Source organism: Pongo abelii, chromosome 23 (genome assembly GCF_028885655.2).
Source record: "Pongo abelii isolate AG06213 chromosome 23, NHGRI_mPonAbe1-v2.0_pri, whole genome shotgun sequence".
NCBI classification, from domain to species: Eukaryota; Metazoa; Chordata; class Mammalia; order Primates; family Hominidae; genus Pongo; species Pongo abelii.
The window spans coordinates 36,852,983-36,880,471 of NC_085929.1; the positions used below are offsets into that span (position 1 = coordinate 36,852,983).

General features: G+C 51.3%; 2 protein-coding genes, 1 non-coding gene and 1 pseudogene across 10 annotated transcripts in view; all 4 read left to right on the top strand.

The window, feature by feature from the left end:
• The window catches only part of SEC14L2 (SEC14 like lipid binding 2), a 35,975-nt gene extending 28,343 nt beyond the window's left edge, over positions 1-7,632 (top strand). For 4 of the 5 annotated variants that reach the window (XM_063722667.1, XM_009234244.4, XM_009234242.4 and 1 more), the window contains 2 exons: positions 45-214; positions 6,064-7,632. In XM_063722667.1, coding sequence (XP_063578737.1) covers positions 45-214; positions 6,064-6,194 — 301 coding nt within the window. In that variant the 3' untranslated portion in view covers positions 6,195-7,632. 5 annotated transcript variants of the gene reach the window in all.
• LOC112130684 (U6 spliceosomal RNA) lies at positions 4,853-4,956 on the top strand. The gene has a single exon (XR_002912917.1). It is a non-coding gene; the product is annotated as a U6 spliceosomal RNA (small nuclear RNA).
• Positions 7,633-9,309: 1,677 nt separating the features above from the next.
• MTFP1 (mitochondrial fission process 1) lies at positions 9,310-12,852 on the top strand. Of its 4 annotated transcripts, none has more exons than XM_024240169.3 (4): positions 9,310-9,744; positions 10,516-10,643; positions 10,970-11,202; positions 12,261-12,852. In XM_024240169.3, exons 1-4 carry the CDS (start codon positions 9,678-9,680, stop codon positions 12,331-12,333), a joined length of 501 nt encoding a protein of 166 aa, XP_024095937.1. In that variant the 5' UTR covers positions 9,310-9,677; the 3' UTR covers positions 12,334-12,852. The 4 variants fall into 4 exon arrangements, with proteins under 4 accessions (XP_024095937.1, XP_024095941.2, XP_024095938.1 ...); XM_024240170.3 differs by having other exon boundaries at positions 9,394-9,744; positions 11,039-11,202; XM_024240173.3 differs by lacking the exon at positions 10,970-11,202 and having other exon boundaries at positions 9,371-9,744.
• A 6,573-nt stretch (positions 12,853-19,425) lies between these two features.
• LOC103888960 (zinc transporter ZIP1-like) lies at positions 19,426-24,204 on the top strand (annotated as a pseudogene).
• Positions 24,205-27,489: the final 3,285 nt, after the last annotated feature.

The following is a 27,489-nucleotide window of genomic DNA, read 5'->3' on the forward strand; positions in this document are numbered from 1 at the left end:
ACACACAGACAGAATTATGTCTAAACTGGTGATGTCCCCTGCAGGTGGCAGTTTATGTCAGATGGAGCGGATGTTGGTTTTGGGATTTTCCTGAAGACCAAGATGGGGGAGAGGCAGCGGGCAGGGGAGATGACAGAGGTGCTGCCCAACCAGAGGTACAACTCCCACCTGGTCCCTGAAGATGGGACCCTCACCTGCAGTGATCCTGGCATCTGTAAGTATCTCTGCCTTGGCAATGCCTTGAAGCCCCATGTCCGGCTTTCTGCCTGTGAGGTTCCTCTTCCTCCATGGATTTTTGGCTCTGAGTGTTAGAACTAGAAGTGGAATGCCATTGGTTCAATCCTCTCCTTGTACAGATGAAGAAATCTAGGCTTGGAGACTTGTTTATGGTGACCTAGCTGGTTAACAGCAGGGTGGGACTTTGATCTCATACTTCTAGGTATGGGTGAGTCACGGTCCTAGGCGATCACAGGGGTTCAACACGTCCGCTTTCTGGTCCAGGTCTAAGTGGGTCTGTGACTGGACAGATATTTCTTGGGGATGCTCCTTCCCAGAGGTCACAGAGACAGAACTGGCTGGGTGGGCATGGGATCACAAGGTAAGCGGAGTGCTCAAAAGTCCAGCCTTCACTCCTGAGTTTCACTCATCTCCCGGCTGACCAAAGAACGGACACAGACTATGAGCAGGCAGTTTACACAAGAATACAAGAATGGGAAACAGACACTGGAAAAGGTGCTTAATCTCTCTTAACTTTGTAATACCATTAAAATTCCCCTTGACTCAGCAATTCTACCTGTGAAAATTTATCCTACAGAAATACACAAATACACAAAGATATAGGAACAAAGATATTCCCAGTAGCCTGGGAAACTGGCAGTAAACCATATGACCATGATAAGGTCTGTTAAGTAAATTACAGTCCATCCATACAATGTTAAAGAGAATAAACTGACATGTAAAGTGTCTGGGACATGTTAAACAAATAAGCATGAAACACAGCATGTATGGTATATACTCACTTTGGTTAAGGAAGTGTGTACACAGAAAAGAACTCTGGGGAAATATATGCTAACTCTAACAGTGGTTATCTCTGGGGTGATAGATGTTTATGGAGGGCTTTCATTTTTACAGTATTTCGGCAAACATATTTTATGATGACTACATATTAATATTACATTTATAAGCAGAAAAACCATACCTACACCCCCCTCAACACCCACAATCAAATCTCCAGTTTCTTTTTGTCAGAGCCAATGGAAAATCAATCAGAGCAAAGGCTTTATCATCAGAGCTGAGCTGGACTTGACTAAAGGCTAGCTCCATGGCCTTCGGCAAGTGACAAAACCTAAGCTTCGGTTTCCGGACTGCTACACTGGGGGTATCTCACAGGGATACCTGATGATTCGATGTGATAAGTTCTGTGAGGCGCTTAGCATAATGCCTGGCAGAGAGCAAGCACCCAATGCACTGCAGTCACCACTATTATTGTTAGGACAAGGCCTGTGGGAGAAGGGCCATCCTGGAGACAATGCTGGGAGATGGGAGAAGCCCTGTGCCCCATTTCTACGGCAGTACCAGCACTACCAGGAGATCTGAACTAGCCTCACAGATGTCTTGGCCTCTCTGCTTGTCTACACCGTCACCCAACCTGAGATTTTGCCTCCTTCCTCACATCCCAGGGACCCTTCATCTCCACTGCCACCTCCTCGCAGGTGCTCTGTGGTACCATATAGCTCCTGGGGGAGGCGGAATATTCTTATTAGTGAGCAGCCGGGTCCTGGGGGAGAAGGCGTATACTGTGTGCTTCAGCAAGAACAAGGCTTAGCACCAGCCCAGACAATGTCACCCACAGAGGAGAAAGCACTTAATACATACAAGCTTGAATTTTTTTTGTCTGTTTCTTTGTTTTTAGTAGAGACGAGGTATCGCTGTGTTGCCCAGGCTGGTCTCGAACTCCTGGGCTCAAGCTACCCTCCTGCCTTGGCCTCTCAAAGTGCTGAGATTACCAGCATGAGTCACCATGCCCAGCCTTGAATTATTTTTTTAATGGATGGGGAAGCTGGGGCATAGAGAAGGGATGTTCTCCCATAAAGTAGCTTGTGTAGACATCAAGACAGAAGACATCAGAGAATCCTAGAGTCCTGATCCAGAACCTCTTGGCCATTGACTGTCCTGGATGTGACAGACAGTGTGGAATCCCAGACCAGGGAAGTAATTGACCCAAGGTCACAGAGCCAGTAGGAGAGCCCCAAACCATTTTCCAGCATCTGCCCATTACCCCTCTATCTTCTCTTTAGTATCTGAAGGACACCGCCCAAGAAGGGAACATGAACCTTCTAACATAATCAGGCTTGGGCTTGCAAACCCCCAAATTTATTTTAGCTCCTTCTGGATACATTCCCAACAAGAACCTTTACCTGCCTGCAGGGTCTTGTCTGGGATCTGCTCCTTGCCCATTCCCAAGAGGAGCAGAAGCAGGCAACAGGATCCATTCCCCCTTCCCAGGTACAAAGACAATGAAGTCGGAATCAGCTGTTACCCGGTGCCACAGCTAAGGTTAGATGTGAGCCCAGAGAGAACCCAGTATTAGCTTGCAAGCTCATCCGCGGGAGGGCAATGCCCTTGGAGAACCAGGAGACCCCTGGAAAGCAGAACAGTCATCCAGTAGAGAAATTAAAACTGTGCCAGCCTCCAATGGCAAGAGCACATTAACCTTCCCCAGGCTTCTCTGGTCCTTATCCCAGTGCACTAAATTACCGAGGAGAAGAACCAAAGTTTGAATTGATTTCGCTTTTGTTTTCTCACCTAATATTTACCAAGGGCCTACCGAGTACAGAATACTCAACTAGGAATGAAAAGATTCCCAAAGAAAGATCTGGACTTTGTCCACTAGAAGTGCACAATGTGGTCAGAAGACTGGAAACACTGTAGAAAGGGTCAGCAGTGCTGTGGTGAAAAGAGCCCAGCCAGGCACCAGGAGGCCTGATTTCTGAGTCCAGCTTTGCCAATGAGTCTCCCAGTGTTTTCAGCAAGTGTCTCTATTAGGTTTGGTTTTCCTTCTCCTTAAAATGACAGAAGTGATGGCCGGGTGTGGTGGCTCATGCCTGTAATGCCAGCATTTTGGGAGGTCAAGGCGGGTGGATCACTTGAGGCCAAGAGTTCAAGACCAGCCTGGCCAACATGGCAAAACCCCATCTCTACTAAAAAATACAAAAATAAGCTGAGTGTGGTGGCGCATGCTGGTAATCCCAGCTATTTGGCATGAGAATTGCTTGAACCTGGGAGGCAGAGGTTGCAGTAAGCCAAGATTGCACCACTGCACTCCAACCTGGGTGATAGAGAGAGACTCTGTCTCAAAACAACAACAACAAAAAGAGAGGAGTAGACCAGAGCAGATCTTAATGTGGGGTCCCCCAGAGCAGTGGTTCTAAATCATAAAGACCAAACACTTCCTCTTTACAGCAAATAGTGTCTAAAATGTCCCCTTTACTATTCTGAAGTGAAATTCAAAATACAGAAATTCTGAATATTATATCCCGATAATATAACCCATCCTACCTACACACATAATTTAAAAATCAATATAATCTCCTATGGTAATAGAAAAGAGATATAAAAGGGAACTAATTTAGAATATATATTTTTTCAATACATGAATGAGAGGGTAAGGTTGTACCTTTCCCATTGGGAACCATGGCCCCAGAGGTTCTACAGTGGGCTCCAGGAAATCTAAAATTGTGTGCTTTCTTTTTTTTCTTTTCTTTTTTTTTTTTTTTTGAGACAGAGTCTCGCTCTTGTTGCCCAGGCTGGAATGTAATGGCTCGATCTCGACTCACTGCAACCTTCGCCTCCCAGGTTCAAGTGATTCTCCTGCCTCAGCCTCCCAGGTAGCTGGGATTACAGGCATGGGCCACCACGCCTGGCTAATTTTGTATTTTTAGTAGAGATGGGGTTTCTCCATGTTCGTTAGGCTGGTCTTGAACTCCTGGCCTCAGGTGATCTGCCTGCCTCAGCCTCCCAAAGTGCTGGGATTAAAGGCGTGAGCCACCACGCCCAGTCAAATTGTGTGCTTTCATCAGATTCTCAACGGGGTCAGTTACCCAACTAATGTTAAGGAGCCTTATCCTGGAGGGTGTCTGGGGGCTCTGTGAGTCTATGATTAGTGTCAAAATGAACCATGCAGACTCTGGAGCTGCAGTGACTCCACTTCCCTCTGGCCTGTGGCTCTCTAGATCAACCCCTTTCTTGTTTCTGAGGCCAAGTATCTTGCTAGGCAGGGCCATTATCGACCTAGTACTTGGTCCAACGAATGCAAAGGACCTCTCCTCCAGCATGGTTGATTCTGGTTGCTAAGGCTCTATCATCCAGGGCAGAGATGAAGCTTCACTCTTGCCAGAGGGACTATTGGCTCTGAAAGACCTCTAGCACAGGGGAAAAATAGATGACTAACACCTTACACCATGAGGAAAGAGTGGGTGGTGTGTCTACCCTTTGTCTAAACTATGCATTTTGTCCAGGGTCAGGAAAAGGTTAAGTCTTAGGATTAAATACAGGATTTTTTTTTTCTTGCTGGGAACAGTGAGAGAAGACCAGGGTAGGGATGGGGCAGAACTAGTGTTTTTGTTTTCACATTCAGTTCTCCTGAAGGGGTGTTTGGCTGAAATGGAACAACTTCTCAAAGAAACAGGGTTAGATTAAAAGCAGCCTGTTCCTCTGCCAAAGTGTGGAAGCTTTCTCTGCCAAGTGCATGCCCATTTTCTCTTTCCAGAGGAAACCACTGCTAATGTCTGTTACCTATCAAATATCTTCCATCTAGAAGCATTACATGTTTCCATAATAAACAGGGCATACAGTGCTCGCTTTGTCAGCACATACACTAAAATTGAAACAATACAGAGATTAGCATGGCCCCTGTGTGAGGATGACAATCAGCTTATCTTAAATAAATAAATAGAAAACAGGACATACACACCCATACATATATTCACAGGAATTGTCTGTCATTCACTGTATGTTTGAAGGAATTTTGAAACTGTCAAACTCATCACAGGATTTGAGGAAACTTTCCCATTGGGACAAGCACCAGAGTGGTATCATCAGAGAATCTGGGAGTCTAAACAGACAAAGCAGTAAAGCCAAAAGTATTTTTACCTATGTATTTACAAAAATGTTACAAACTGTTTACATACTGTTCTGCAACTTGTTTTGGCTTCAGGACACATTGTGGACAGTTTCCTGTCACTTCTGTGGAGCTATCCTCTTTTTTAAAAAATATATCAGTATTCTATCATATGGATTACAATATAAAATTGTTGAAGCAATTCTCCTTTGATGAACATTTGAGTTTTCCCAATCTCTTATTATTACAAATAGGGATGCAACGAGCATCTCTGTCCATTTACCTTTTTGCAGGATAAATTCCTGGTTCAGAAAGTTTGTACATTTTACCTTTCATCAGAAATTGAACAGGGCCAGGTTTTCCAGGGTCCAAGTCAGGCAGAACAAATGCAGCAATGTGGACCAGACGGAAACTCCAGCTCTGTCATTTCCTCACTGTGTGGCACCAGAGTCACACCACCTCCTTTTTATCAGATATAAAACAGGACTACTGCTGAACTCATAGAGTTGGGGGAAAGAGTGAGAAAACATATAGGTTACCAACCCAGTGCTGCGACACACAGCTATTATTGTTATTATTACAACTGCTACTGCTGCTGCTAATTCTCCTCCCTCCTTTCAAAGTCCAGTTCAAGCTCTAACTCCTTTAAAAAGCGTTTCACATGATTTCAGTCTACCAGACCCTCTTCTTCCAAGCTGGTACAGACGAGATGGTCTCTGTCACTCATCTGGCACTTGTCATGTTCTGCCTGTTTTTTTCTCTCCATGAATGTCTTGTCAGGCCCACTAGATTAAGTTTCAGAAGGTCAAGGATCATTACCTAGGCTACCTTAATCCCCATGACCTGCCACACTGCCTTGCTCAGTCACCAAACATCAACAAAAATCACTATCCCCAAGCCCTTTGCCAGAACTGCCTGAATGTCTGGTTTCTGCCTTCCCTCAGATGTCCTGCGGTTTGACAACACCTACAGCTTCATTCATGCCAAGAAGGTCAATTTCACTGTGGAGGTCCTGCTTCCAGACAAAGCCTCAGAAGAGAAGATGAAACAGCTGGGGGCAGGCACCCCGAAATAACACCTTCTCCTACAGCAGGCCTGGCCCCCTCAGTGTCTCCCTGTCAATTTCTACCCCTTGTAGCAGTCATTTTCACACAACCCTGAAGCCCAAAGAAACTGGGCTGGAAGACAGACCTCAGGAGCTTTCATTTCAGTTAGGCAGAGGAAGAGTGACTGGAGTGGGTCTCCTTGTCTCTCAAATACCTAAGGAGTCCCCAGGAGCTGGCTGGCCATCGTGATAGGATCTGTCTGTCCTGTAAAGTGTGCCAACTTCACCTGTCCAGGGACAGCGAAGCTGGGGGCGGGGGGGCAGGTACCACAGGGTGGCAGCAGGGAAAAAAATTAGAAAAGGGTGAAAGATTGGGACTTAACACTTCAGGTAAGTCAGCTGCTGGGGAGAAACTTGCTCCTCAATGAACACGTAAGTTTAGATCGCAATGAGGAGTAGCAGGGTAGCTGGTTGCTAGAGTTACGGTGGGGATCAGAAACTCTTCCAAACTTTTTAGCACTGAGGCTGGGGGTAGCTTTTGGCTTTTCCCAGGTCTCAGGAGGTGGCCTGAGTCAGCACACATCTTCCCACTAGGGTAGACAGGCTGGCCTCTCCCTCACTTTGAGACTTTGGCAACTCCTGGGCCACACGGCCTGCCTCTTTGATTACTAATGATTGTCAGTGACTCAGAGCTTCCTGGGACTTCGGGTACCCACCCGCTGTTCTCCATGCAAACAAAGCGCAAGGGAAATGACCCCCAGGGATCGCAGCTGCAGGGAGGGCCAGGGAGGTTGGGGGTGGGAGTGAATGCTAAAAGCAGATCGTCCAGTGCCCTTTTCAGTGCTACCGGCCTCTCACCAAGCAGTCCTCCATGTGAGCAACCCCGAGACAAAAATGCTAAGTGGGATCAAGAGAGCAGCACTCGGAGAGGGTGTTTGCCAGTCTGAGTGTCCCGCGGTGCCCGCCAACCCGCTTCCTGACTGACCTGAGCAAGGTCTTACTAAGCAGTCCCATCTCTGTGGGAGGCATGCAACGCGTGCAGGGAGTTCAGGTGCCGGTCGGCGTAGCCAGGCCTGGAGGCCCCCCAGGCAGGAGGCCGCCCAAAGGTGGGGCCGGCGTCTCGCAGACTAGGGGCTGGGCTGGGGGCGGCCACAGACGGCCTCGAAACCACAGCCCTTACCCCAATCCCACGAGCCCCGCCAACGAACCACAGGTGCTGAGCTGCACAGAACATGGGAAGGCGGCCCCAGACCTGGCGGGAACGCCTTTCCCTCAGAGCCAGGCCCCGGCCCCGCCTGGGAAGCTCATCTTGCGAAGCTGAGGGAGCTCGGGGCAAAGGCCGGGCTAGCGGGGACCGGAAGGGGCCGAGGCTGCACGGGCCTCCGCCAGAACGCTCAGGACATCCCGGCCGGGGTTTACAACGCTGTTAGGAAAATTAACCAATGAATAAAGCAACGTTCAGTGCGCAGGGAGTGAAATTCAATGCCCACCGCTTCGCTTCTCGCTGCCTCTCACTCAAGAAGCCCAAACTTAGACGGCCTCAGGGACCCAGCAGCCGTTTCACGCCAATAGGTAGGGCGCATGCGCAGAAATCCTCTTCGGCTCTCTAGCGTGAGCTTTCCCAAGGGGCCACGTCCAGCTTGCCTTCTGATTGGCCCAGCTGGTGGGTTGTCTTCCGCCATCTTTGATCAGGGCTCTAAGAATGCTCCTGACCGCCTTCACAGTGAGGGCGGAGGCCCTGCCCCGCCAGCTGCTCAGTACGTGCCGCGTAGCCCGTGCGAGCCAAGTGTGAGCCCGGGCGAGCGCCTGCGGAGCTAGCATTGGGTCCAGAGTGAGAGGGAGGTGGAGGAGCAGCGATCACGTGGTTTTAGGGACTGTCTAATAATTCCACGCCAGCATTGCCGGTGTTTCAGGGGCTGGGGACTGCTGCGTTCCCCACCAACTTTTTTCCCACGAACCACCCTCCCCAACCTACAAGCCCAGCTCCGCTTGAGGTAACTGCTGACGGGACTGTCCTATACAGCCCTACAAGACAGAGGCGCCTAGGGCTGAAAGCGGGGGCCTCAGTAGGGAGCCAGCGGGGGCCTCAATAGGGAGCCAGTGTTACACATTTTCCCTACCTTTGATGAAAATAAGAGCTAATTCTTAATGAGGCCTACCGGGTATCACGCAAAAACCCTGTGCTTACTATTATACTTTGGGTTGTTGCAAAGATTAAAGGAAATAAGCCGTGCAAAGCGCTTAAGAGCTTGGTATAAGTAAGTGCTCGTCAATGTTGGCTACTCTCATTTTTTTGCAGACGTGGGAACTGGGGCTCAGGGAGGCTAACAGCCAGTAGGCGGCACAGCTAGGATTTGAACCCAGGATTGTCTCCAACGCCGCTCAGTTATACCCGCCAAGGAGTCACAGAGACTTAGTGAAGTGCACACATTGCTTGCCTGGGTAAACTGAGGTCCAGCGGGAGAAAGCTTCCTCCTGTTGTAATCACTAACCCCAACTCTGTCTCCCTTGCCCGATTCATTCATTCTTTAATTAATTCATTCAACATCCTGTCCCCAAGAGGCTCAGTCTGGGGACATACTGATCCAGTTAGATGCGAGTGCTTCCTAGTTATACATGGCGACTGCTGAGAAGGGACTCCAGAGTCCAGGCACCCACCTTCCAGGGGCTCACGTTCACTCCTCTAGCCTCATTTAGAGCTCACATTAAGAGCACGGGATCTGGATCCACACTGTTTGGATTCAAATCACAACTTCACCACTTAGCAGCTGTGTGTTCTGGGAAAATGACCCACCTTTTCTGTGCCTCCATTTTCTCACCTGTAAAACGGGGTCCCAGGCTGGTGGGAGGGTTTCAGGTGTAAGCCATGGAGAGTCCTTTAGTGAACATCTAGACTGGCAATGAACTAAATAAATGGTGACTGTTATAATTAATCCTCGGAACCATCCTAGGGAGTGGACACTATTGTGTTCCCCATTTTATTTATTACATTAATTTTTTTTTTTTAAGTAGAGACGAGGTCTCGCTATGTTGTCCAGGCTGTTCTCGAATCCTTGGGCTCAAGAGATCTTCCCGCCTCCGGCCTCCCAAAGTGCTGGGATCACAAGCGTGAGCCAACGGGCCCAGGCTGTGTCCCTCCCTCGTTTTTACAAATGAATAAAGAGATGCTGGATAAGCAGACTCTTGCCCGAGGTCACCAGCTTTGCAGTGTAGCATCCCCCGATTTGATCCCCTGTCTCTTTGGCTGCAAAACCTACACGCAGTCCTGGGAGCGGTTAGCGCCAACAGCTCAGAGAAAACGTGACGAAAACCAGTCTGTAAAACCCGAGCCTGGGAGAGGGGCTTCGGTGCGCGGGGGAATTTGCAGACGCTCCCTGCTGGCGGAGATTTCCTGACCTGTCCTTCAGCGCGGGACTTTCCGCGGGTCCCGGCCGGGCAGACCCGGGTGCCGGAGGCGGAGACTGCAGTGGAGCCAGTACCGGCTGCAGTGGCCGGGGCCGTGGCGGGAGAGTCATGTCACAGCCGCAGCCGCGGGGCGCAGAGCGCGATCTCTACCGGGACACGTGGGTGCGATACCTGGGTGAGCGCGGGGCGACGGGCGCGGCGACCCCACCACCACTGGGCTGGAGAAGCAGGGGTCGCCGGACGCCGGCCCGGGGCCTGGAGGAGGCGGGAGGATCTTAGTTCTCATTCTGCTTTTGGGCCGGAGACTGGGCTCAGACAGGGCTAGGGACTTGCCCAAGGTCACACTACCCTGGTGGGTCGCCCAGGGCGGAAGCTCCCATGGGGTGAGCGGGCTGCCCGCTCTGGCATGCACTCTGGCTGGCTGTGGAGTCGGGATCTCCACTCCCATTTCGGTCCAGACACGCACTGGCTCTGTCTGAACCTCAGTTTCCTCCTCCGCAAAAAAACAAAAACAAAACAAAAAACAAACCAGATACACACGAGGGCCTCTCTCATTGGGTGGTGGTTGCGAGGGTGGAATGGGATAAAGCGCAGAAAGGCCTGGCACTTGGCGAGCGTCCGGTCAGTGGCGCTGCCCTCGATCACTCTGCCCCTCTGGGTGCCTGTCACCGCATTAGTGCAGTTACTCCTGGGACCAAGACCGGGAAATCTAACCAATAAGCAACGGTAACGGTGACTCAGTGCTCAGCCCGCCCTCAGTGGCCCGAGTCCTAGGTGGGCATCATGGCACCAGTTTACATCTCGGAAAGGGAGGCTCAGAGAGGTCAAGTAACTTGCCTAAGGTCACCCAGGGACTGCTTAGCTGGCTAGGATGAGAACCAGCCTGCTCCAGCGCCCCCTGGTGGAACAGTTCGTGGGCCCAGGAATTAAATGTTCCCTCCCCCAGGCTACGCCAATGAGGTGGGCGAGGCTTTCCGCTCTCTTGTGCCGGCGGCGGTGGTGTGGCTGAGCTATGGCGTGGCCAGCTCCTACGTGCTGGCGGATGCCATTGACAAAGGCAAGAAGGCTGGAGAGGTGAGTGTTAGCTTATTTTCCAACCCCCGACCCCAGCTCTCTTCTTGTGTGGTTCAGTCCACAGCCTTGCATGTGATAAAGTCCCTGTGGGACACTCCAGTCCCTACAACCTTGCCTAGTGCGGTCCATAGACAGTCCTGTTTGTAGGACAGTGTACCCCTGCCCCCACACTCCCACTCCCCGACCTGGATGTGGCAGACTGTACCCCACTCTTGGGTGTGGACAAGTCCACTGGCCACTTGCCCCTCCCGATCTAGCCTCATGCCCCTTGTCGCAGGATTTTCTGCCTCTGCCCCAGCTGGATTAAGTGTCTCTGCGCCCACCAGGTGCCCAGCCCTGAAGCAGGCCGCAGAGCCAGGGTGACCGTGGCTGTGGTGGACACCTTTGTATGGCAGGCTCTGGCCTCTGTGGCCATTCCGGGCTTCACCATCAACCGCGTGTGTGCCGCCTCTCTCTATGTCCTGGGCACTGCCACCCGCTGGCCCCTGGCTGTCCGCAAGTGGACCACCACCGTGCTTGGGCTGTTGACCATCCCCATCATTATCCACCCCATTGACAGGTGGGTACCTTCCTGGCCTCAGGGATCATCCACTCTCCAATGATGAGAGTGGATCATCCAGTCTCCAGGTAGAGCTAGACTCTGTGAAGTGTGGGTCATGCCCACTTTGCTGGAACAATAGCAGAAACAAGGCTGGCACTTGGCTCCTGGGGTAGAAAGGACAGCCTGTACCCTTGTCATATGGTCTGGCAGGCACTTTAGCAATAAAAGAAGAGGAGTGCATTGAGGGTATGGGACACAGGACCAGTAAATTCCCAGAAAGAAAGTCTAGTGTTACAGAACAACCAGAGGGAAGCAGGAGCAGGTGCACCCTGGAGGGGATGCATTTTGGAAGGTATTGGTGACAGAAGCCTAACTCAAACTGAATGTTTGAATAAAATGGAGTAAAAGTCCAGGGTTGTGTTGCATTCGGGTATGGCTAGATCTAGGTACCCAAATGATGTCATTAGGGGTCTGGGTCTCCCCATCCTGCTGCCTTTCTCCCCACCCCACCCTATTTCTTGCTGGCTTCACCTGCTTTCTCCTTGTGGGAGTAGAAATGGCCCTAGCAGCTCCCAAGTTCTATCCCACCAGCTTAGCCTCCCCCAGCAGAAGCTTTTAAATAGTAACAACAAAAATCCCAAGGAGGGGTGTCATTGGTCCATTCTGGGCTGCATGCCCACCCTATGAGCCAGTTTCCTTTTGTTGATTGGCCAGGCTTGGGTCACGTGCTTGGTCTTAGAACTAGAGATGGGCTCAACCCAACCAGACCAATGTAAGAGTGAGAGGAGCAGTCTTTCTCCAGGAGAAGACAGCTGACCCTGAGGCCCTGAGCAAGTCTTTTACCCAGTGCCTCAGTTTCCTCCTGAATAAAGAAGAGGATGGCTTCTATTCTGGGAGTTTGATTCTAGCTTCCCCAGGTAGCCCAAGGTGGAAGGATCAGGATAAGGGTGGGTCTCTGGGTGGATGGCATTTGTATCCTGCATCTAAGCGCCCCTTTCCCTAACCCTGGCCTTCTGCCTTCTATTTCCTCATGAACACCCTTGGTCACCTGCTCACCACCCTCCCACTCCCTACAGGTCGGTGGATTTCCTCCTGGACTCCAGCCTGCGCAAGCTCTACCCATCAGTGGGGAAGCCCAGCTCCTCCTGATCATACTCTGGTACCTGGCCTGTGCATCGGCCTCCTGCTTCATGTCAACCTCCCACTCCTGCCAGGGGATGTGGACGCCTGGCTCCCTGGGGTCCAAAGACCCTGGCACCTGGGTTGGTTTGAGCCGGACAGAAGCTTAGAGACAAAGGCTTCAAGAAGCAGTGGCTGCAGGGAGTCACAGATGGGCAGGACCTGAACTCTGTTAGCTTCCCTGGAATCCAAGATGCTGAGTGGAAGTGGACCCTGGGTGGGCCTGGCCCTGTCCATTTTTCAGGAAAATTACATCCTCCCATGGAGGATGAGAGACTGAGGCTCAGGGAGGGCAAGGAATAGGCCCAAGATCACTTGGCAAGCTGGGCACCCAGGACCCCCAGGTGCCTGACAGAGTCACCCCATGGTGGTATGGCTGAACAAGGAGCGGCAAACTCAGGGAGAAACTCAGGAGTGCAGTACCAGGGACACCTCAGGACAGATTCTCTGGCCAGGCCCTTCCCTGACCCAATAAATCCTGAAGAGGTTGTTATGTCTTCATTTCTGTTTGGGATGAGCAGGGATGTGGTGGTGGGGAGGAGGGATGGGTAGCAGTCTCCCTGCCCATTAGTGCTTCCCTGCAGGTGCCTGGCGTCCCACATTGGTGCTGCCAGCCTCCTTTGGAGTAGGCATTACCCTTTACTTACCTACTTTTAATAGAGTTGGGGGTCTCCCTATGTTGCCCAGGCTGGCCTTGAATGCCTGGTCTCAAGCAATCCTCCCGCCTCAGCATCCCAAACTGCTGGGATTATAGGAATGAGCCACTGCACTCAGCCTGGCATTGCCCTCTTTTTGCAAGCCTCCTAAAGCACCGACCCCTCTGGGAGGGGAGCCTATTGGGCAGATACCACCTGAGCCTGAAGGTGGCCAAGATGGTGGTGTTAGCCCCATATGAGGGTCACATGAGACCTCCTCATGAGGGGACTCAGCAGCCTGGAGAAGGAAGTGACCAGGGGGCTTCTCACACTCAGAATCAGGGAATGGCCTGTTTTCCTTGTGGCTTCCCCTGAGATGCTGGGCTCGAGAGTGCTAAAGGGGGCCATTCCTCTGATCCTGGGATATCCCCTTCAACAGCTCAGAGAGGTAGAGAGGTGACAGCACAGGGCTGAAGCAGACCTGGGCCCCTCTCAGCCCTGCCCCAAGCCCCAAATCAGCTCCCACCAAGACCCTGGCCCTATCCCTCGCAGCCCAGGTGCAGTCAGGTAGGCTGACCCTGCCCTGGTGGGACTCGCCTGCACCTGGGCTGGGACTTAAAGGGGCTGCAGGGCTGGGTGGGGGTGCTGCCAGCAAGACAGGATGGGGCTCCGGGGTAGTGGCCCCTGCTGCTCTGGGGGTATCCATGGCTACAGGATGAGTCTGATGTGGGGTGAGCCTTTCTCTGCTACTCTTATTGTCCCACACTGGCAAGGTCCCCTTCCCAAGCCCCTATGGCCTCTGCCCAGTCACCTGTCACTCCCTCCCAGCTCCCTTAAAGGCTATAAGCCCTGCCTCATTCTCTAGCCCCCGACCCCCACCCCCCATTCCCTGTCTGAGCTGGCACTCACATCCTTCTCCAGCCCAGCATTTTCCCAGCTCATCTTCTCCCCGGCAGTCACAGCCCCATGCGGGGTACATTCACACCCGCATCCCTGTGGCATCTCCTGGCATCTACCACCAATTCCTTGCTCACTCACTCTCCACTTTCCACTCTGCAGGCTCTCCCTCAAGCTGGGAGCTGCGCAGGCCACAAGCAGGCTTTGTGCTCACGGGCCTAAGCGCCCAGCCTTGTCCTCCTCCCCATCACCTGCCCTCCTGTGCCTCTATGCCTTTCCTCACAACACACTGTTCCTCAGCTGCAAATCCTTTTCCTCTTGGCCAGCTGTGAGCACCCTTCAGAACCAGCTCCAGTGCCCCTTCCGTTGTTGCCCCTTACTATGCCTTACTGTGGGCCACCTCTGCCCTTGACTGCCCCATTGATGGTACCTTGTGAGGAAATACTGGGGTGCAAGTTTGCAGATGCCTGGCACATAGTAGGTGCTCACAGAAGGGGCTTTCAGGCACTCCCAGGCCAGGCTGATAGGGATGAGGTCGGTGGACATCCTGTCTGTAGGGGGAAACACCACCATCTCCACAACCCCCCAACATTTTACCCTGCTCCATTATTATTATTATTATTTTGAGACTGAGTCTCGCTCTGTCACCCAGGCTGGAGTGCAGTGGCACAAACTTGTCTTACTGCAACCTCCGCCTCCCAGATTCAAGCAATTCTCCTGCCTCAGTGTCCCAAGTAGCTGGGACCAGAGGTGCATGCCACCATGTCCAGCTAATTTTTGTATTTTTAGTAGAGATGGGGTTTCACCATGTTGGCCAGGCTGGTCTTAAACTCCTGACCTCAAGTGATCTGCCCACCTTAGCCTCCCAAAGTGCGGGGATTGCAAGCGTGAGCCACTGTGCCCGGCTCCCTGCTCCATTCTGGAGACGCAGGGAATTAACTGAAGGTGGGGGATGCTGGGGGAGGTTTTTGGGCACCCTCTGCTGGCCATGTTCTCGCTAAGTCTGGTTCTCCGCCTGAGCTAGCCTGGGCTGGACTCCCAGGAGACAGCCTCCTGCAGGAATGTAATCAGACAGACGTCCTCCTGGCAGTGAGGAAGGAGCCCCAGGTGGATGCTTGCCACCTGTGCCTTGGCACCTGCCTGCCCTCCCCGGTCCCTGTCATGCCTGGCTATGAGGTCTTCACTGCCCCATTCAAAGCTTATGGCTTCTTCCAACTGGTGAGGGGGCTGTTGGAGGCTCATGAGGACAAGGCTGCCAAGAGCCAGGGAGTACCCGGGAGATTCGGGGGAGAAGAGCTGGGGTGTCCGGGCTGGAAAGACGGGTAGAATCAGATCATACTGATTTGCAAGTCACAGCGTCTCTGAATGTGAGTTTTTCTCTCAAAGATGCAGAGCCCTGTATCGCTGCGGAATTCAGTAGCTAAGGATTTGATGCAGATTTGCCATTTAGCATCTGTGTGTTTGCACGTGCCCTTTACGTGCATTTGTCTTTTGCATCCTTAACAGCCCCGCGAGGAGATAAAACCATCATTCCCATATTCCACATGAAGGCACTGAGGCTCACAGAAGGGAAGACCCCACCATCTGGTCTACCACCAGATGCAACTCAGCACATCATTCTTCAAAGCAGAATTGGCTTTTTTTTTTTTTTTTTCCTTGAGACAGGGTCTCGCTCTGTTGCCCAGGCTGGAGTGCAGCAGTGCAATTATGGCTTACTATAGTCTTCACCTCTCAGGCTCAAGCGATTCTCCCATCTCAGCCTCCCAAGTAGCTGGGACCACAGGCGTGCACCTGGATAATTTTTTGATTTTTTTTTTTTTTTTCGCAGAGACTAGATCTCACTATGTTGCCTAGGCTGGTCTCCAGCTCCTGGGCTCAAGTGATCCTCCCACCTTGGCCTTCCAAAGTGCTGGGATTACAGATGTGAGCCACCAAGCCCTGCTAGAATAGGCATTTAAGCAAGACAGGGACCTTGAGTGAGGGCCTAGCAGCAAATTGAGGCCCAGACAGGGCAAGTGACTTCAAGACCACTCAGTGAGGGGGGGGCCCAAGCTGGGAGTATACCTTTCCTGCGTTTTCCCACCAACCTAAGGAGCAAGTATTCTTGCAGATCTCAGGAAAGATAGTGGAATTATTTGCTCACCTGGTCTATGCAGCACCACCCAGTTCAGAGCAGCCCCGCAGTGCTGCCTCCCGCCATCGGGTCAGCTGTGTGGTCAAGACATGAGCACTGCCTAGCGCCCCTAAGCCTGTCTAGGGCCCTGCCACCTGGAGGTTTGCAGGAAGAGGGAATGGTAGGTTGCGTGGGGGCTGCCCCTCCAGAAAGGGGGCACCAGGCGCTGACCTCCTGGCCCCCCCTTGGTGTGAGCCTGGGACAGGGCTGGAAATGCTCACCTGGGGGTTGGAATTTGGAATTCCTGGCCCTTTCCCTCCTGTTCTTCCTCCTGCATGGGCTGCCCTGGGGGACTTGGCATGGGCCTTTAGTGTTTATTTTCTGGGCCCCCTCACATGCCAGAGTTGCAACAGTCGCCCGCTTATTTCCCTGCCAGCCTAGGAGCTCCCACGTTGCATCCCACCTTTGTCACTGACTCTCTGGCTGGATTTGGAGATCTGGACTTCAGCATGAGACTTCGGCCTGGTTCTTTGCTTCCTACAGGTGGGGGACATTGGCTAGGTTGAAGTATGTCCCAAGAGGAAGGGCTTCTAGCTCAGGGACTCCTGTGCCTCCAGTTCTGGGCCAGGTTACTCCTGGAGAAATCAGGAAGTGAGGGAGGACCAGTAACAGAGTGTGAGGGCACTGGGCTTCAGGCCACCTGGCCCTAGCTTTTCCTGCTTTCCCTCTTGCTGTGTGGCCTCAGGCAAACCCTTCAGCATCTCTGAGTCTCGTGTCTTCCCCATCTTGGTTTCATTCCAGCCCAGGGTGGGGCCATACTGGAGGATCCAGACCCCACCAACACCAGCACCATTTTCCTGGGCTCTGAGCTCCACATGGAGTTTGCTGTGGTTGGCAGCTCCCATTAGCCTTTACAGGTGTATGTGGACGAGTGTGTGATCAGCCCCAGCCAGGATATGGAAGTGGCTCCTGCACACTACAGCCTCGTCAGGAATCATGGGTACTGAACCTGGAGGAGGAGGATAGGGTAGGATGGGTACAATTCAGTGGATGATATCTCTGGGGAGGCTGGGACAGAAGCTGAGAGCCTTCCAGGGCTGGAAGGCACAGATGCCCAGACGGTGCTCCCTGGGCGTTCTTGAGTAGTCCTTTCTAGGCCAGGGGAGCAAGAATGCTTTACTGGCCCTTTCACCTCTGGAACCTCTGTTTGACCTTCTGTAAAATGGGGATAGTGCCAGAATCTTCAAAGCCTACTGTGTAGATTGAATGGGGTGATGCTTAGCTCAGTGCTTGGCATGCAGAATTCTCAACAAATGATGGTGTATGGTGGTGTTGGGGCTAGGACCAGACCCTAGTTCAGGGGTCTGGCCCTGCTGACCTTCCAACCTGGGCCTTCCAGGTGCCTGGTGAACGGCAAGAACATCCACTCCCACTTCGTGCCCCAAGAGGTCCCCAAGAGACTGGAGCTCTCCTTCCAGGCCTTCAGCTTTACTGGTCAACTCCTGCTGATGTGAGTGGAAACAGATGACCCCCTCCCCACTCTGCCACCCGTAATTTCCAAAGATTCCTCAGCTTGAGTCTCTGTTCTTACAGGTATATGTCAATCGCAAGCTGCTGCTCTGGAATCTAAAGGTCTCATCTGATGCTACCAAGAAGGCCTGTTCCTTCCACAGGGGCACAAACAGGTGAGTCATGTTCACCAAAGGTGTACTGCATGCCCTACCCTGTAACTGGCATTTGATGTACATGACCTCACTTAACTGTGTGGGAGGTGAGGAAACTGAGGCTCAAAATAGCTCAGATTGAATTTCTGCAATAGTTCCCCATGCTTGGCTGGACCACCAGCCCAACTGCTTTGGCCTAGAGTGGGCAGTGTGAGGTATACTGGGAATGGAGACTTTGGACTGTGACCTAGACCCAGGTTCAAATCCCAGCTCCAGCTCTTGCTGGTTGTGACATCATGGGCAAGTCACTGACCTTTTGTTAGCCCCTGTTTCTTTGCTTGTTAAATGCAGGTCTGGTCCATGCCACCCCTAGCTCCCATCTCTGGTGCACTGACCACCTCCATCCCTCACCTCTAGGTAAGAACTTCTGGATGCCTCCCTGGGAGTATGTGTGACAGTTGTGAGGTTACCTGCCTGGCCCCCTGGTTACCCTCTCAAAGGTCTTTGGCAGGTAGGAGGCCCCTGATTTGGGTGTGGAGGGTGGAGGTAGGCTCTGAGGCAAGGGAGGCAGCTGGCCCAGGGAATCAGTCACAGCCTTGCATGAACAGGCTTATAGAAGACATCATCTTGCTACTAAAGACCTCTGAGGAAACTGACACTGGCCTGGACCACAAAGACCCACTCGAGGTGCCCATTGATCAGAACCAAGGAGAGTCCTGGCTTCTGGACCCTGTCTGGAGAGGCTCCTACTGTGTGGGACCTTGGGCAAATCCTTTCCCTTTCTGGGCCTTGGTTTCCCCAAGTGCAAAATGAGAGCATTAGATTGGTCTGCCACTTTTGAGCCTCTCATGTAATCTTCATTAAGTAGATATCTGGAGACCCCTTCATCTCCACCCACATAACCCTTGATATATGCCCTTCTGAGAGTTTCATAGAGGAGAGAGAAGGCTTGTAGTCACTCATATCATAGTATAAACAACATGTTATCTTTTCTCTCCTTGGAAAAAAATAGCTTCATATTCTCTCAACTTTCAGCATCAGTAAGCAAATAGTAGAAGGTCAGAAGTTTATAGCTGTGTATGTTGGGAGTGTGAGGGGATGTTGTGTTGTGTCTTAAAACTGTCTTTGATGTCTTTGGCTTCTAGATTCCAATCAGGCCTCTGAGAAGACTTCCAATCAGGTGACAGAGAAGGCTTCCAATCAGGTGACAGAAGGCTGACTTGTCCTCTGAACTGAGTCAGGCTTCTGACTCTAGGGGGCCTGGAGACAAGCGAGGGAGCCCTCTCTTGTAGCCTGGGCTCTTCTCCAGGTCCCCTTCACAGTGAGAGACACTGGAGCTCCACATCCAGGGGTCTTTGGCAGTCCCTGTAGAATCAGGCTCTGGCTTCCTCCTTCTCCCTTCCCCCTCCTCCCTGGGCCCTCATTTGTGGCCTGCCAGGGCAGAGCCTGAAACCTCAGGCAATCTGGCTGTAAGCTTGCTTACCTCATGACCTTGGAAGCCACTTACCCCTTTGAGCCTCCTTATCCAGAAGAACAGTAACTGCTGCCCACTGGATATTGTTAATAAATGCTGCCTTTGTTGCCTGCCTGCCAAAGGAGGGGCCAGGGCTTCCATTTTTCTGTTTAATCCTCCCAATAATCCCATGCAGTAGACACAATCAGGTCCCATTCTATAGATGGGGAAACTGAGGCTTGAGGTCACATAGGCACCAGTCGAGGCCGGTATCCCTGCACCCTCTCCCATGTGAACAACATGGTTCTGGGTAATGGGGGCTGTTATCCTGTCTCCTCCCTGCTCCTGCTGGTGCACTTCCTGCCTCTACTGGTGCACTTTCTGCTGCTACTGGTATATTTGCTGCCTCTGCTGGGGCGCCTCCTGCCTCTGCTGGTGTATCTCCTGCCCCTGCTGGTGCACTTTCTGCCCCCGCTGATGCACTTCCTGCCTCTGCTGGTGCACTTCCTGGCTCTGCTGGTGCACTTCCTGCCCTTGCTGGTGTATTTCCTGCCCCTGCTGGTGTACTTCCTTCCCCTGCTGGTGCACTTCCTGCCTCTGCTGGTGCACTTCTTGCCTCTCCAGGCCCTACCTAGCCTCTCCCTCTTATATATGGAAGTCTTCCCAGCTCACTGACACTGGTAACAGGGACTCTGCTCTTGGTGTTGCTGTCTGCCCTGGGGATGGGCATCTGTGTCTTTCGTTACTACTGCTGGCTCAGGGCCCAGAGCTTTGAAGCATGTCCAGATGCAGGTCCAGGTACCGGAGTCTAAGGAGCCCCCACACCCACCAGGATTTTCCAATAAAGAGATGTTCACCAATGAGTTTACCTCTCTGGTTTTCCTGAGGAAGGGCTGGGAACATGAGGTCCCCAGAACAGGGGCCACTGTTGGGGATACTGTCTTAGGCATGGCAGGACTCAGGCAGAGGTGGGAAGGGGTGGAAAGAAGTGCATTTTTCCTCCAAATCTGTGGCTGCCTTGGGTAGGCTGGGCTCAGAGCACTCCTGCCTTTGCCCCTTAATGTTTGAGAAGCCCAGCAGCCCCCTAGGGCGGAGGTTGAGCCTCTTGAGGATGACAGAGAGGAGGGCCCATTGGAGGTTTACTTTGCACATCCTTTTGCCTGTAGACCAGTGAGTGGCATGTCACAGCTGGCTGGTAGGGATGACAGCCAATTGTTAGCTTTTCAGGAATTTTATGAGTTCGTTGTTAGACACAGCCATTATTAAAAATTAAATAATGTAGGCTGGTGTGGTGGCTCATGCCTGTGATTATAACACTTTGGGAGGCCGAGGCAGGTGATCTGCTTGAGCCCAGGAGTTCGAGACCAGCCTGGGCAACATGGTGAAACCCTGTCTCTACAAAAAATATAAAAATTAGCTGGATGTGGTGGTGCACGCCTGTAGTCCCAGCTACTCAGGAGGTTGAGATGGGAGGATCGCTTATGCCCAGGAGTTTGAGGCTGCAGTGAGCCGTAATCATGCCACTGCATTCCAGCATGGGCGGCAGAGTGAGACCCTGTCTCAAAAAAAATAAATAAATAAACAATATAAAAAGATCAAATGATATAAACTTAGATTTAAATACATTGTACTAAAAACAAAGTAAATGCTCAAAACTTGTTGCCTCGTAATCATTTTACTACACCTTACTATCATCTATGCTCTTGGGAGCTTATTTACATCTATTCTGTTTGGTGGAAAGACCACATTATCGTGTGCTGCTGTGTATCGCTTTATGTGGGACGCTTGAAATAGGCCATGGTGGACACATTTATACCATGGAAATTGACAAGGCAGGGTCTCCATACCTGGAAAGGCCTGTGGTTTACCACCATTCTTCTGACCCTCTTGCTAACCTACAGGGTAGGTAGTGTAAACCAAAAGTATCTGAGACAGGTCTCAATCAATTTAGAAAGTTTATTTTTCCAAGGTTAAGGACGCACCTGTGACAGCCTCACCCTGATGCCATGTGCCCAAGATGGTTGGGGCACAGCTTGGTTTTATACATTTTAGGGAGACATGAGACATCGATCAATGTGTGTAAAATGTACATGGGTTTGGTCTGGAAAGGCAGGACAACTTGAAGTGGGGCGGGGGCTTCCAGGTCACGGGTAGATAAGAGATAAAAGGCTGTGTTCTTTTGGGTCCTTATCAGCCTTTCACTGAATACACAATTTACATGTGAGCAGGGGGGGCGAGGGGGATAGAGGAATAGTCACTTATGCTTTAGTCTGGCCCAGTGAAGCTGCATTTTTACATAAACAATAGGGCAGAGGAAGCAATCAGGTATGCATTTGTCTCAGGTGAGCAGAGGGATGACTTTGAGTTCTGTCCTTTGTCCCGCACCTGTGAAGATCAGCTATTCATTTACATTGCCAGGGTGAAATCCAACAGAACTGTTTTAGGGTAAAAATCTTGAGGCCCACAAGGAATTTCCTTGTGGGCAAAATGTGCATGAGGTATGTAGCTTTTTAATCCTTGTAGCTACCTTATTTAGGAATAAAATGGGAGGCAGGTTTGCCTGATGCAGTTCCCAGCTTGTCTTTTCCCTTTGGCTTAGTGATTTTGGGGTCCCCAGATTTATTTTCCTTTCACAGTAGATAACACTGCTCCCCATTCCAGACTTACATTCTAAGAATCAGAGAGGGCAAGTGCCCCGGCAAAGGCCTCCCAGCATATATGGTCACAGGTAAGACTCAAGCCTGGTCTGTTATTCCCTCCCCAAAACTGCCTGGTAGGGAGAAGGGAAAGCCAGCCTCAGCTGTGACTGACTCCTGGCTATCTGGAGCTCTCCCTCCAGATTTCTTTCTACCTCTCTTGCTGTCACCCCAGTGCTAAGAGCTTGGGCTCAGGCCCTCCTCTCTCTGCCCTGGCTGCTCCCGCTTATTCTTGTAGCTTCTGTCCCCAGTACTCCGGCACCACATCTCCTATCTGTCCCCTCTAGACATATATCATGGTAGCAGCCTCTAGCTTGTTCCTCTCCAAATGTTCCCTCTGGCCAACCACTTCTTAAAATGTTCAGAACAGAGTCCAGACCCTCACAGTGACTCTCAGGGCCCTTGGTGATCTGGATAACGCCCCTATCATACACACCCTTCTCACTGCCCCACCCCAAATCTTCATTTCAGCCATTCTGTCCTTTTTTGGGTCCTTAGATCTGGTGTTTCTCCTACCCGGGCTTTCTCATATACTGTTCCCTCCTATTGGGACACTCCCTTCCACGCCTTTCCCCCAGCCCGTCCTGCAGGTTCACCAGCCCTACCCTGATTGCAGCCCCCTCCTCCCTCAGTTCCCACTCCCCAACCCAAGGTGACCTCTGACCCCCTCTAACTGGCTTGGGAAGCTCCTCTTGTAACTGCCCAGTGGGTTATCAAGACAGGGGAATTGCAGTGGAGAAAGAGTTTAATTTACGCAGAACTGGCTGAACAGGAGACCGGAGTTGTTTTTTGTTTGTTTGTTTTGGTTTTTCTTTTGAGATGAAGTCTCGCTCTGTCACCCAGGCTGGAGTGCAGTGGCGTGATCTCGGCTCACTGCAACCTCCTCCTCCCAGGTTCAACCCATTCTCCTGTCTCAACCTCCTAAGTAGCTGGGACTACAGGCATGTGCCACCAGGCCTGGCTAATTTTTGTATTTTTAGTAGAAACGGGGTTTCACCATGTTGGCCAGGGTGGTCTTGAACTCCTGACCTCAGGTGATGCTCCTGTCTTGACCTCTCGAAGTGCTGGGATTACAAGCAGGAGCCACTGAGACTGCAGTTTTTTAATTATTCAAATTAGTCTCTTGGAGCATTTAGGGGCTAGGGTTTTTCAAAGGTAGTTTAGGGGAAGGGTGGCAGGGGTGGCTAGACAATGGGGCCTGCTGCTGACTGGTTGGGGTGCAATGATGGGGTGTGGGAAATGATCCTGCATGCTGAGTCACTTCTGGGTGAGGCCACAGGAGCAGTTGGCAGGTCCAGGTGGAACCATAGGTGTCAGACATACAAAAAGCCTGAAAAGATACCTCAAAAAAGTCCAGGCACGATGGCTCACACATACATGGTGCTGTAATCCCAGCACTTCGGGAAGCCGAGGTGGGTGGATCACCTGGGGTCAGGAGTTTGAGACCGGCCTGGCCAACATGGTGAAACCCCTGTCTCTACTAAAAATACAAAAACTAGCTGGGCGTGGTGATGGGCACCTGTAATCCCAGCTACTCGGGAGGCTGAGGCAGAAGAATTGCTTGAACCCAGGAGCTGGAGGTTGCAGTGAGCCAAGATCATGCCATGGAACTCCAGCCTGAGCGACAAGAGAGAAACTCTGTCTCAAAAAAAAAAAAAAAAAAGATACCTCAAAAAGCCGATCTTCATGAAGGGCCAGGGGTCCCACAGGCGAGTGGAGCCCCAGCAGCCCCCTTAGCCCTGCGTGCCCATGTACTGGTCTTCTCCCTGGATCTATACTCGGTGTTCAAGGGGTTGCAGTGAGACGGAGCTTGGCCCATGGAGCTGTGCCTGGCTTTGCTGCTCCACAAGGGCACCGTGGCTGTCAGCCTGTCCCTGCAGCTGCTGCAGAGCCACTTGGGGTTACAGGTGGTGGCTGGCTGTGGGATCCACTTCTCGTGCATGACACTTCTAGGCATCCGGCTGGGTGTGGCTCTGGCAGTTAGCAGGGCCTCTGCACCAGCTGGTCCAGTCTGTGCTAGAGGGCATGGTGGCTGGCACCTTCCTCTATACCACCTTTCTGGAAATCTTGCCCAGGAGCTGGCGACTTCTGAGCAAAGGATCCTCAAGGTCATTCTGCTCCTAGAAGGCTGTGCCCTGCTCACTGGCCTGCTCTTCATCCAAATCTAGGGGGCTTCGAAAGAGAGGCCCCTGTTCTCCCTCCCTGCCCCAGTGTGTGGGGAAAAGGAAGGAATGGGAAGGGAGGTTCTGAGGACCAAAGCTTTCTCTAGGAGCTAAGGATGGAGCCTTTGGCACTATCTGACCCATGAGAGGGAAGTGGGCAGGCAAGAGAGACTGGTCTCAGCCCCAAGGAACAAGAGATGGTTGAGTCACTAGAGACATGATCGAGGACATTAGTGTTACTAGAAAGGGGTCCCAATCCAGACCCCAAGAGAGGGTTCTTGGTTCTTACACAAGAAATAATTCGAGGTGAGTCCATAAAGTGAAAGCAAGTTTATTAAGAAAGTAAAGGAAGGCCAGACGCGGTGGCTCACACCTGTAATCCCAGCACTTTGGGAGGCCAAGGCGGGCAGATCAAAAGGTCAGGAGATCAAGATCAGCCTGGCTGACACAGTGAAACCCCGTCTCTACTAAAAATACAAAAATACAAAAATACAAAAATGCGTGGTGGCGCATACCTGTAATCCCAGCTACTCGGGAGGCTGAGGCAGGAGAATCGCTTGAACCCGGGAGGCGGAGGTTGCAGTGAACCAAGATTGTGCCACTGCACTCCAGCCTGGGTGACAGAGTGAGACTCCGTCTCAAAAAAAAATAAGGAAGTAAAAGAATTAAAGAATACTCCATAGACAGAGCAGCAGCATGGGCTGCTTGACTGAGTATACTTATAGTTATTTCTTGATCATGTAACTGCCCAGCGGGTTCTCCTTGCCCACTGCCTAGACAGAGCCGATTGATCAAGATGGGAATTGCAATAGAGAAACAGTAATTCACACAGAGCCTGCTGTGCGGGAGACTGGAGTTTTATCATTGCTCAAATCAGTCTCCCCGAGCATTAGGGGATCAGAGTTTTTAAGGATAATTTGGTGAGTAGGGGGCCACCAGTGAATCAGGAGTGCTGATTAGTTGGGTTGGAGATGAAATCATAGGGAGTGGAAGCTGTCCTCTTGTGCTGAGTCAGTTCCCAGGTGGGGGCCACAAGGTCAGATGAGCCAGTTTATTGATCTGTGTGGTGCCAGCTGATCCATCAAGTGTAGGGTCTGCAAAATATCTCAAGCACTGATCTTAGGCTTTACAATAGTGATGTTACCCCCAGGAGCAATTTGGGGAGGGTCAGAATCTTGTAGCCTCCAGCTGCACGACTCCTAAACCACAATTTATAATCTTTTGGGTAATTTGTTAGTCCTACGAAGGCAGTCTAGTCTCCAGGCAAGAAGGAGGTTTGTTCTGGGAAAGGGCTGTTATCATCTTTGTTTTAAACTATAAACTATAAACTAAGTTCCTTCCAAAGTTAGTTCAGCCTATGCCCAGGAATGAACAAGGACAACTTGGAGGTTAGAAGCAAGATGAGAATGGGTGTGGTGGAGCTCCTGTAATCCCAGCATTAAGGGAGGCCGAGGTGGGCAGATCACTTGAGGTTGAGGTCAGCAGCTCGAGACCAGCCTGGCCAACATGATGAAACCCCGTCTCTACTAAAAATACAAAAATTAGCTGGGCATGATGGTGGGCATCTGTAATCCCAGCTACTTGGGAGTCTGAGGCAGAAGAATCACTTGAACCCAGGAGGCAGAGGCTGCAGTGAGCAGAGATTGTGCCACTGTACTCCTGCCAGGGCAACAGAGCAAGAGTCGATCTCCAAAAAAAAAAAAAAGCAGATGTAGTTGGTTAGTTCAGATCTCCTTCACTGTCTCAGTTATAATTTTGCAATGGTAGTTTCAAGCATAAGCTGAGTGTGGTGGCTGACGCCTGTAATCCCAACACTTTGGGAGGCCAAGGCAGGTGGATCACCTGAGGTCAGGAGTTTGAGACCAGCCTAGCCAACATGGATAAACCCTGTCTCTATTAAAAACACACAAAAAATTAGCCAGGCACGGTGGTGTATGCCTGTAATCCCAGCTACTCAGGAGGCTGAGGGAAGAGAATCGCTTGAACCTGGGTGGCAGAGGTTGCAGTGAGCTGAGATCACGCCACTGCACCCCAGCCTGGGCAACAGAGCGGGACTCCATCTCCAACAAACAAACAAACAAACAAAAAACATATATTAAACAATTACTTATCAGTTTTTTTGGAAAGAAGTGGGCAATTCCCGTAGCTGACAGTTCCTCCTCTTTTTAGACCATATAGGGTAACGTCCTGATGTTTCCATGGCATTTATAAACTGTTGTGGTGCTGGTGGGAGTGTCTTTTAGCATGCTAATGTACTATAATTAGCATATGATGAGCAATGAGGATGATCAGAGGTCACTTTCTTTGCCGTCTTGGTTTTGGTGGTTTTCGGCTGGCTTCTTTACCACATCCTGTTTTGTGTTATTTTGGGGTTTTTTTGGTTTTTTTTTTGAGACGGAGTCTTGCTCTGTCACCCAGGCTGGAGTGCAATGGTGTGATCTTGGCTCACTACAACCTCTGCCTCCCAGGTTCAAACGATTCTCCTGCCTCAGCCTCCCGAGTAGCTGGGATTACAGGTATGTGCCACCATGTCCTGCTAATTTTGTATTTTTAGTAGAAATGGGGTTTCACTATGTTGGTCAGGCTGGTCTCGAACTCCTGACCTCAAGTGATCCACCTGCTTTGGCCTCTCAAAGTGCTGGGATTACTGGTGTGAGCCACCGCACTCAGCCACCACATCCTGTTTTATCAGCAAACTCTTTGTGACCTGTATCTTGTGCCAACCTTCTATCTCATCCCGTGACTAAGAATGCCTAACCTCCTGTGAATGCAGCCCAGTAGGTCTCAGCTTTATTTTACCCAGTCCCTACTCAAGATGGAGTCACTCTAGTTTGAAAGCCTCTGATGTTAGGATTGGGGAAGACACTTGACTGCTAGAATCAGAGGTTGGACACAATACATAGGGACAGGCTGACATGGGAGGCTGGAGGTGGGCACACGGCTGCTGTGGGATAGAGGGATAGAGAGGACATAAACCCAGAGTCAGTGTCCTGTTGGTTCTACCCCATTTCGGCACCTGTCACTTGGAGTGGACCCCTTGTACTTTTCTTAGCTCCTACTCTCGTATCTATCTCCCTCTTCCCTTCTCCCAGGGGACAAGCGCCAAATGGTCTCTCCCTGCCATTTTGATATCTTCTCTCCAGTCCTGCTCACTCTCTCTCTCTATATATATTTTTTTCATGAGAAGGAGTCTCGCTCTGTCACCCAGGCTGGAGTGCAGTGGTACGATCTCGGCTCACTGCAACCTCTGCCTCCTGGGTGCAAGCGATTCTTCTGCCTCGGCCTCCCCAGTAGCTGGGATTACAGGTGCCCACCACCACGCCTGGCTAATTTTTGTATTTTTAGTAGAGATGGAGTTTCACCATGTTGGCCAGGCTGGTCTCGAACTCCTGAGCTCATGATCCGCCTGCCCCAGCCTCCCAAAGTGCTGGGATTATAGGTGTGAGTCACCGCGCCCGGCCTTGCTCACTCTATTTTTAAAGTGCCAAACAAATCGCCTCCCTCTT